Below are 11478 nucleotides of genomic sequence, written 5' to 3' on the forward strand. Positions count from 1 at the left end.
GCATTTATTAGAAAAAGTTACATCATGACATAGAAAGAGGAGGGTAAATTTCGGGATTTTAATATTCAGCTGATATGTCTTAATGCATAGCTGGATGTCTATCAACGTGCTGATGCGCTGGAATCATGATGAGGGCTTGACCTAATTTTTTCAAAAAGAGGATTAAAGAGCATTAAAAAAAGTAGGAGGGCTAGAGGCAATATTTGACAGATAAATTTGGCGCTTGAGAGCAATTTTTCCATATAATATATATTAATTATTATATATATATATAAATATATATATATTATATATTATATATATATATATATGGATTTTCTTCAGTTCTCTCTCTTCCCGCAGAACGAGGTTGATTATTCTTTGCCCATCTCTGAACACCTCAGACTAATCATCCTATCTCTCCCAACTCCTCCCTTCTCATCGTCAACGCTCCTCTACTCTCGCTAATCTCGTAGTGAAGCCAAACACTGCTGCCGCCCCAAACCTTCCGTGCTCTCCGATAGAACATCTCTCTCTCGCTCGTGACGCAAGCATCGCCCGCCCAAACCGACTCCCTTAGATATTGATCATTCCATCCGTGCTGTAGGCAAGCACCGCTGCCCCAAACCCTTCTCCCTCTCCCTCTCTCGCTCGTGATCCCAAGCACCGTCACCCCAAAACTCTGATTCTGAAATCCTCCTCCACCATTAAGCCCCGCCGTGGACCAACTCCGGATCCGACCACGACCCCAAGCCAGCGACCACTCCGCCACGACACGAGCCCCAACTCAGCCACGCTCAGATTGAGGTCCTCTAAAACTTTTTGCTTGATTTTGATAATTTTTGGGAAGATTATTGTGGGATCTTGAAATGGCTTGACCTTTCTTGGCGAATCTCTGCAATTGTAGTTGATAACTTTTTGATAAATCTGAGCTTTCTTGCTTGATTTTGACATTTTTGGAAATTTCATGTATATTCTCTCATATTTCTTTTGCAATTGTAGTTGATCCTATTTTAGTCAATCTCTCTATAAGGTTACGAAATCTCCAGGTGATTTGGTTTTCTAAAAATTGTTTCATTCTAAATTCACTTACTTTATCAAACTAGAAATCTTTCAGTAAACAATTCATCATGTAAACATCTAAAGACAAATATTAGTATGCTTGCAGTATTAGCGATGTATAATATATGATATCATGTTTATTTGTTTCTTCTCATTAGCAGTAAGACAAATGTTATCATGTTTATTTTTTTCTTCTCATGCTAGTAAATAGTCATTTCAGTACATGTTATCTACGCACATGAGGTCATTAGAATTACATGAGAGGCTAGTATAATACATTTTGGGTAGCAATTACACAATCCTTTTACAGTGAGTAGATGATATCAGGTACGTACACCATTCTTTTACAGTGATATATTGTCACAACTATCATCTTGAAGAGGCCGTTGTGAGTAGATGATATCGGGTACGTACACAATCCTTTTACAGTGATATATTGTCACGACTAAATTGAGCTTTTTTCAACTACAATTGCAGAAGAAAAAAGTCCACAATGAGATGATAGTATACTTTTTTATGAATTTTATCTTTGTGGTATATTTTTTGTAGATAAAAGATGAAGAACTTTTCGGAAGAGTTTAGTGAAGAAGAAGATGAGGGTTTAGTTCAAAGAAGATGTTATTGTGGGTTAATTTGCAGAATATAGATGTGCAAACAAGGACACAATAAGGGTTTGGAATTTTATGGATGCCCAAGATACAAGTGACCTAATTGCAAGGATTGCAACGTCTTCGAATGGGTGGGTGATACCAAGAACATCACAAAAATGCTGGAAAGACTAGTAAAAAATGATGAGTTTTTGAATAAAATGCTGAATGATGTAATTTTATATTTAAAATTTATTGCTATCGTTGTACTGATATTGTTGCTTTGTGTTATAGTCAAATGAGTGAGCAACATATTATTGAATGACTGATGTATCCAAATATCCTATTGTAAACGAATGTTCAAACTGGTGAAGGCCTTCATGCTTCATTTGGTGCTTTTGTCTAGTCTCCAATGCTTCATCTTAGTTTGGTTAAGTTGCTGGTTTATAGGAGTTGGGTAAAGGGAAAAATGCTAACAAGCGAACTTTGTCACTTGAAAATGCTTTCCATTTATATCGACTTTTATATGTAAATATGAAGAAGCTCTTAACTTTAAGCTCTCTATTGTTCAATCGTTGCATTCTGGTTTGTATGGTTCTGGATCCTTTGATGGTTGTCTTACAAATATGATGGAGCTCAGAACTTCAGGTTTTCTATTCTTCAGTCTCTACATTGGTTTGGTTTTATGCTTCTGAATGTTCTGATGATTATCTGCCCTTAGTTTTTTAAACTCGGTACTTGGGGGACTTATAAGATCACCGGTGGTCTTGGCTAAACTACCTTAATCAAATGATAAAAATTTAGTGGCCGGCTACCAAACGCATGCTCTTGTAGAGTTCAGGAATGCTGTTATATTGTTTCCATGCCTGCTAAGAATGCTGTCATGTTGTTTCATAATTGTTGGGAAGTTTTACTTTTTTAAAAAAAATTGTTTCCTTTGTGAGTCACAATATAGAACTAAGAAGGATTTTATATTGCTAAGAATGTTGTCATATTGTTGATATAATTTGCTAAGAATGCTGTCATATTGCTAAGAATGCTGTCAAATTTGTTTCATATTGCTAAGAATGTCGTCATATTGCTAAGATGGATTTTCTTGTTCAGCGGCATGCTGTTTTACTAATACAGTAACACAAATTCTGATGCATTCACAACCGGGAAAGTGAGATTTCAATTAGTCAGCTGAATAATAACTAATTGCCAAGAAACTGAATCTTAAATAATAGTACCACTGTCCTGTTTAATATCCAGTGACACGCCAAGCACAAATCACTCATATTGCCCACGTCCTAAGTTACCAAACTGAGACAACCGACATATGACGTTACAACATTCTGGACAATTAACACAGAGGGAGATATCAACGGACCAACACAAAAGATACAAAAATCAACCCAAAAATTCAATCACCCCTCAAAAAGCCCCAACATACACAGATACATAACGACTTCAACCCATTCTCATTGTTAGACCCTAGAGGGGGGTGATTAGGGTCTTATGCTAATCTAATCCGATTTTATACCAATTAAAACTTACTAAAGAATTATTCTTGCAAGATAGATGTACAATATGATATGAGCAATAATATGCAATATAAATAAAGAGATATATCCTAGCAAAGAGGTATATGATAAAATATATGCAAGAATATATAAATTAACACACGGGTAAACAATCTAAACTAAAGATACAAATGTGATAGGGCAATATAAACAATGCAAATACACAATATAATCACGGAGTTCGGACCTTCCGTCCTACGTCTCCTCTCCGTACCCCTGGGGAGAAATTCACTATCACAAACAGGGTTTTCTACGCTCACCCGAATAACGTTTACGCCTCACTCTCGGTTTTCTAGCTAACCGAAAACTTTACAATCTCACACTCTTACAATCTCACTTTACACCCTCTCAAACGTTGGTCTCTAGTTCGTGTCTCCCTCAATTGTTAGAAATTACAACCTCTCTCTAGGAATTACCACCTACTACACTCCTCTTGGGATGACCCCGTCTCTCACCACACACTCCTCTCGGTGTACAAGTGTATTACAAAGTGACCGTCTCTCACCACACACTCCTCTCGGTGTACAAGTGTATTACAAAGTGATCTACACAATTAAGGCTCACAAATACAAATTATTACAAAGTGATCTACACAATTAAGGCTCACAAATACAAATTTGTTCTCTACAATAGATGAGAACTCAAATAAGCTCACTCTTAATTGTTACAACTCCCCACAACCCAATTATACAATGTATGCAAATACAATAAGCTCAATGGTTGTGTGTGTGTAAGCAATGAGAAATTAATTATAAACTCAATGTAAACCCTAGCTTGATGAAAATGATAAACAACAAATTATTAATATAAAACTAGTATTGAGTTTAGAAATTCTTCTCTGAAAAATAAGATGGAGAGATGGATTGAAATGAAGCTCAAATAATATAGATGATCTTCTCCACTTATAAGAAACTTCTTCACAAACAAACTCTTTTAAAACACACTAAACAAACATTAAAACCTTTGTTAAACTTGTTTAAAACATTTCTTGGATTGAACTAAAACTAAGGTATAAGGGGGTATTTATATGAAACCCCAAAGCCAAGAGAAAGCCAAGAAAAGACCAAAAAACCAGCTCAAAAACGGCTCTGGAAACTAGCCGTTGGAGACTGAATGACAGATCGGTGGTCGACCGTAGGAAATGCGCGGTCGACCGTGAGCAGGTCAGAAATAGAACTTTGGCTATGGACATTAGCCGGTCGATCGTGGCGGTCGATCGCGAAACTCTCTGGACTGCATCCAGTCGACCAAAAACCAATCTGAGTCTCTGGACTCAAGGCGGTCGACCGTGGTGGTCGACCAAAAACTGATACTAGAAATTGACAGGTTTGAAACAGTTTTCTAATTTTAAAACCCTATTTAAAAATATCAAATAAATTCAGAAAAGTATAAAACTTTGGAAAATGATCGTACATGATAATACACATGCTTGTGATTATATAGACTTAATAAAATATGTATATGATTGTTATTAAGTTCATAAGCCAAGAAAACAATGAGTTTTGACAAAACATGAAAAATAGTCCAAAACATGAAAATATAAACATATGAGTTTTGACATTTTAGCTTAACCATGTTTTGAAACATTACAAAATGATTATATAGACTTAATAAAAGATGTATATGATTGTTATTAAGTCCATAAGCCAAGAAAACAACATTTTCATAAAATTGCATATTTTGCAAACATTTCAAAAGAAAATATGATTTCATTGAACTAAATAAAATCGTGTATGTGTGTATATGATTGAGCTTAAAGTACTAACACACATAATATAAACCCTAAACTAATTATACCAAAGCTTGTGATCTTTAACAAAGCTCTATCTTGGTACACTTGCGGATGAAGCTTGAACTTGGATCTTCAACTTGAATTGCATGGCTTCATATCATAATTCCGCCAACCTCTATTGGATATGATCGTGAATGTTCAATTCCATCCATCCTCCAACTCGTTGTTTGTCTACAATAAATAGAAAACAAAAATACTAGACAAATAATATTAGTAATAAATTATTTATTAAATATCATCAAAACAAAGAGGCCAACAACAGTGACAACTTCATCTGTATTAAAAAAAATTTAAAAAACAAAGTGTTTCATCACATTATATAAAAAATGGTAATGTACAAGTTATTTCGTATGTATTAACCATTACCTTCCTCAAAGGAATCTTCTAAATCATAACTGGCTTCATTAATATTATCTTGTTCCATTGAATCACTAAAAAAAATTGATGATAGCAAAACATATTAAAGATCATTGCACCAACTTAAAAAGTTTAAAAAAATAATAGCATTAGTATTACTAAAACAAATGATACACTACCTTGACAACTTTAGCGGGCAATTTTTGCTATCATGATTTTGTCCTCGCTTTCCACACAATTTGCACTTCCTAGGCCGGCATTTGCGAATCTCTCTCAATGGCTTTAACCTCTTCCCTTTAGGCCTTCCTTTTGTTCTTGCTTGACTTGGTTCATGAACTATATCTTGAGAACACTCCGCATTCATATATTGTCCTTCCACATCTTGTCCAATTTCTTCATCATTGATGAGTTTCAAACGTTGCACCTTATTAATAGCATCCATCATCATTTCACACATTAATTCATATGCATCATTAGAAGATAGCCTCTCTTCGACCATTTTATTAGCTAAGCAATTTAGTTCACTAAAACGAGAAGTAAAATTAATTGTGGCATTATCTCTAATAATATTACCATCTCTAAGAACAACTTTTTTTCTGACATTTCGGCACCATCTTCTTAGAATATATTACTCCGGTAACTCACTATGATTGGTAATTTTAAGATATGCCAAGATATGTCAGCATGGAATGCCCTTAAATTCAAACATGAGACACGAGCAACGAACCCTTTTAGTTGTTTTGTAATATATAATACGTCTCAATCTTTCATCATGACCACAAAAATTCAATTGGAAAGTACTTTCTCTTTCAATTTCTTTTACCAGCTCAATGTTATATATTAAGCTAGGTTGAAGCTCGTCTTAAAAAATATAAAAGATTTTTTTCGTGTAGATTTGGGCCTTTGTTTTTCCATTGACCACAAAGTCTTCAATTTTGACTTTTTCTCCACTGTGCAATGATCTTCTTTAAGCTCCCCCTCTCTTTGTCTCGCCAAGACTCTCTGAAAGATGGTCACGAAATCATGAAGTAAATTTTTCCTTGATACATGCATTTTTAGCAATGCATTCATCCATTCACTTCTTTGACTGCTAGACATTCCGGCCCAAAAGTGTTGTTTATGATAAACCGGAGCCCATTTTTCACGAATTTCATAGATATCATTTAGCCAATCATGCATTTCCAATCCATTTTGTAAGAATTGAAACCTAATTCTCTTCAAAAGAGCTAGCAGTATTGGAGTCCCAAATATTTTCTTTGAAAGATTTCATAAATTCCGTTCTATGAGCTCATTTACCCAACTTCTTTGCAACTTTGTCTATGATATGCCAAATGAAAAACCTATGCCGAATTCTGGGAAAACTGTTTCAATTGTCTTGCATATGCCAAGACATTGATCTGTAATCATGTCCGAAGGAGGATGACCCATTGCTTCAATCCATTTGTTAAACAACCATATGTAAGACTTCGCCTCTTCGTTTGGGATCAAACCACATCTTAAAAAAACACTTTGCCAATAGTGATTTATGCCTACAAACGGCACAAATACCAAGCCATATTGATTTGTGTTATGCGTGGCATCGAAGGAGACAACATCGCCAAAGTATTGATAATTCATTCGAAGAATGCCATCCTCCCAAAAACAATAAGTTAAGCGCTTCTCTTCATCAACTTCATAAACATAATAAAATAAAGAATTCTTCTCTTGTTCTAACTTGAAATGATCCAATATCATTTGTGCATCATGACCGTGCCTCTCCTCTCTCAAATCTCTTTCATAATTTCTCACAACGGTCTCAATGCATCCAATTCTATGAAAACCTCCACTAGAGTTTTTAAAGAAGGCCATTTGCTTGTTTGTTGGAATGTTCACCTCTCCAAACTGCTTTATCAATGTCTTCTTCGCACTTGTTACCTCACGGTTTCCCCTTAGAAAATATGTTCTACTCGGTGAAGTAATTGTATGATTATGTTCTTCCACAAACTTATAGACACTCCATATGCCAATGTTTTTGTCTAATTTCAAGCGAATCAAGGCCTTACAATTTGTTCTAATTGTACCACATCGTCGAATTTCCAACGATTTGCTCTTTAACACTCCTTCTTTCGAACAAATATAACTTTTGCATATTAACTCTCTATCCTTCCCATAATTTGTTGTCCTATTACGGATATCAAAACCTCCGGCCTTTCCGTAATTTCTGTAGAATTTTTCAGCATCTTCTAAATTGCTAAAAGTCATTCCTATTTTTGGTTTTAAGTGCTCATCAATAATTGGCACAACTAAGATATCTAACTGAAAGATTTGTTCATCAACAACATGGGGGCAACCATCTTCAATTTCTATTGGAATGATGTAAATAAGAGGATAGTCAAAAACCACTGTGCACAAAAAATACATTTATGTTTAGAAACAAAAATGCCATCAAAGACCACTGTGCACAAAAATAAAGTCGTTGGATCCATAGATTAAAAAAAATCATCTTAAGAGGACAGTCAAAAATAATTATTGCAATTTTATTTCTTTAAATATACAAAAAAGTGCATCTTCAAAAATGTGAAAAATTGCAATAATTTGTTCATCTTCGAAAAATTGCAAAAATGTGAAAAACGTAAAAAAAGTGCATCTTCGAAAACTAAGACCACATAATTCGTTCATCAACAACATGACCGCGCCTCTTTCATTTGTTATCTAACCTTCACATATTAGTTCAATAAATTAGAGAAGAACAAGAAAAATCTAATGATGCATTTGAAGAGGTAAGAGCCCACTAAAAGTCAAGAAACTTAGCATAAACGCATTGGAGTTTGCTCAATTCACTTGAGAAATAGATAGAGCAAGAGGATCAATGATGAAGAAAAGAAAAAAACATTTGTTGCGTTACCTGTGTGAGAAGGAGAAGGGAGAGAGAACTCCAGTTGGATCTCTTGCTGCCCACCCAAATGCACTCTGCATTTCTCCCATCTCTTTCTCGACTTTCGTTGACAATACAATTTCGGAATCGGAGTTTTGGGGCGGCGGTGCTTGGGATCATGAGCAAGAGAGGGAGAGGGAGAAGGGTTTGGGGCGGCGGTGCTTGGGGTCAAGAGCGAGAGAGGAGATGGACGATCTGAGAGGGAGAAGGGTTTGGGGCGGCGGTGCTTGGGGTCACGAGTAATGTTGTTCATAGTAAACATGCGATGATCATTTTTATTCCACTTGGATTTCTCCAAAATGGGCACAATATAAGCATCATCTATAATTTCCCATAAATCAAAATGTTTAGATCTAACAAATAGTTTAAATCTAACACACCATTGGGCATAGGGGAAATTATCTAATCTAGGAGTAATATTAATGGCATAACCTAAACCATGCATATCCATAATATAAAAGGCAAGCAAGATACAAATAAAGCTCAAAATTAGATTAGCACAATAAGCTAACTTGGATCTTTAACTCAAGGCGATTAGACCTTAAATCAAAGAGCACCAAGCTCTGATACCAATTGTTAGACCCTAGGGGGGGGGTGATTAGGGTCTTATGCTAATCTAATCCGATTAAATGCCAATTAAAAACTAATTAATACGTTATCCTAGAAAGTATAAAATACAACAAGATATGTGAGCTAGGATAAACAATATGAACAAGTTATATTCTTGCAAGATAGATATACAGAAAGTTAAGTGCAAGAATATGCAATATACACAAGGTGATATATCCTAGCAAAGAGATATACTATGAGATATATGCAAAGATATATAAACAACACAAGGGTAAATAATCTAAACAAGATAGTGGATGAAATAAATGAGTAATGCACAATTGGCCAAACACAAGATATGATCACGGAGTTCGGACCTTCCGTCCTACGTCTCCGCTCCCCACTCCCGGGGAGAAATCCACTATCAACCGGGTTTTCTACGTTCACCCGAATAACGTTTACACCTCACAGTATCGGTTTTCAACACTCACCGATCAACGTCACTCCTCACACTCGGTTTCTAGCTCACCGAAAACCTCACTACACACTCGGTTTCTAGCTCACCGAAAACCTCACTACACACTCGGTTTCTAGCTCACCGAAAACCTTACAACACTCACAATGTAACAAATATAAATTTGTTCTCTACAATAGATGAGAACACAATGAAAGCACAACTCAAAGTTACAATCTCTCACCACCCAACTATACTATGTATGAAAGATACAATAAAGCTCAAGTGGGTGTGTTTAACAATGAGATTCAATAAAACTTAACTCAATAAGAACTAGCAATAAAAATTGATATGAAATTCAATAGTAAAAATGCTAGGAAATAGAGTTAAGGAAACTTCTCTATAAACACAAAGAGAGGATGATAAAATGTTGAAGATGAACTCTTCAATAGCTGATTGTAAACTCCTCTTTGTAACAGCAAACCAAAACAAACTTAAACCAAACAAAAACAAGCTTAAACCCTTGTTTAAAACCTTGTTTAAAAACTTCTTTAAAAACTTCTTAGCTGCCTTGAAAAGACATCAGCAATGGGGTATATATACCCTCTAAGCAACTCAGCAAAAACACCCAAAACAAAAGACCAAAAGACCCAGCCAACGGTACAAAAACTAGCCGTTGGAAACAGTAAAAGCCATCGTCGGTCGACCGGAAATTCTGTCGGTCGACCGATTTGAGCTCTCGGTCGACCGGACCGGTCGACCGATGACTCTCTGGAAAAATACTAACGAATGGTCAATTGACCGGTCGACCGAAAACTGACATTCTAGAAAAAATCGGTTTTAGAGCTGATTTTAAAACACTGTTTAAAAATATCAAATAAATTCAAAAAAATGTGAAACTTTGGGGAATGATTGTAGACATGATAATAAACATGCGAGATATAAATGGTTTATCATGGCAATCAATTACTTTATTTGATTTAGATATAAATGGTTTATCATGAGAGATTTAGTGTGTATGAGTATACAATTTCTGTTTATAAAAAAATAGCATGGTGGTCGATTAATTCCAATTATAAAATCACAATAGCTGTATATGAAACATCTTTATTATTAAAATAACTGTGTGGTTAAAAAATTAAATCTTTAAAATATAATAATTTGTTTTCTATCTTCTAGAATGCAAATTATATCTTGGTTTCTCCACTCATGAGTTTAAATACAAATGTTATACAATTCAATCCTCCCTATGGTGGTCATCAAAAATCATGCCTTCAATTTGCGTGATAATAGTTTCGGTGTCAATTTTCATCTCGCCTATAGCATTATTGATATCATTAATGTTGTTTCCAGTTGGTCCCGCTGAAATGTAGCTACTTTTGGCTTCTTTAGCATCAACACAACTATGTAGGAGCATAGATGAAACTAATGATAAAAGAAGTGCAAAGAAAATTTGGTTTGAAGGTGTCATCTTTTGGTAGTGTGTTTAGAGTAGATTGAATTTTTATGTTTGAACTTAGCTCATTTTATAGGCATCATAAAGAACATTAAGGGTCCTTATATTCAATTAATGCATCGAATTGAATAATACAATATTTATTAATTTTTTAAACTAGTAATCCTACATATACAATAAAATACACTATTAAATATTTTAAAGTTATCTTAATGTTATATTCACTGTAGCCTAATTTTGCATCCGATCCGTCACCCATTAATTATATCAAAAAACCTTCTTTCTGATATAACCTAAATATTAATTGTTGGCATTATTACATTAAAATGATTGTCTACATTAAAAAAATGCATTATAACTAAACATTTAAGAATAATTTGTTATCTTCTTGTTCTTCCCCTATCAAAATGCCTCATGGAATATATACAATAAAGATCAAGGCAAATATATATGAGAAAGCATAGATAAAAAATATGAACACCGGTCACATACAAAAAATACAATAAGGACACATAATGATATATCAATATGAAAAAGGTGTCTCATTACTCAAAAAAAAAATATAAATAGATTTATGAAATCAAAAGAGAGAGGAACATGAGAATCATGCAAAAAGTTATCAAATGAAAACAAACCAACCAAATGAAATCATAAATCAAAATTTAAGCCCAAAATATGATGTTTGATCAATAAAGAAAATTTTCTTTGAAGAGCTTTGATCAAACCACTCATAGAATACATTATAAAGCATATTTGAAATTTTAAT

The 11478-nt window shown here is 34.5% G+C and overlaps 1 protein-coding gene and 1 long non-coding RNA gene across 4 annotated transcripts; one reads left to right on the plus strand and one right to left on the minus strand.

Moving 5' to 3' along the window:
- Nucleotides 594-2184, plus strand: LOC109827111. Of its 3 annotated transcripts, none has more exons than XR_002243339.1 (2): nt 594-786; nt 1369-2184. It is a non-coding gene; the product is annotated as an uncharacterized LOC109827111 (long non-coding RNA). The 3 variants fall into 3 exon arrangements; XR_002243341.1 differs by having other exon boundaries at nt 1591-2033; XR_002243344.1 differs by lacking the exon at nt 594-786 and having other exon boundaries at nt 793-1447; nt 1591-2033.
- Nucleotides 6657-8506, minus strand: LOC109836906 (protein FAR1-RELATED SEQUENCE 5-like). The gene is made up of 2 exons (XM_020404951.1): nt 8224-8506; nt 6657-7720 (listed from the first exon to the last, which is right to left on the minus strand). The coding sequence occupies exons 1-2, from the start codon at nt 8504-8506 to the stop codon at nt 6657-6659; spliced, it is 1347 nt and encodes a 448-aa protein (XP_020260540.1).

This window comes from Asparagus officinalis, chromosome 1 (assembly GCF_001876935.1).
Source record: "Asparagus officinalis chromosome 1, Aspof.V1, whole genome shotgun sequence".
NCBI classification, from domain to species: Eukaryota; Viridiplantae; Streptophyta; class Magnoliopsida; order Asparagales; family Asparagaceae; genus Asparagus; species Asparagus officinalis.

Bases quoted from the DNA above. Each gene is read 5' to 3' on its own strand.
- LOC109836906 (XM_020404951.1), bottom strand. From the start codon at position 8,506: ATGAACAACATTACTCGTGACCCCAAGCACCGCCGCCCCAAACCCTTC. The intron at 7,721-8,223 runs GTAACGCAACAA...TTTTGTGCACAG, and splicing joins CCCTTCTCCTTCTCACACAG to TGGTTTTTGACTATCCTCTT.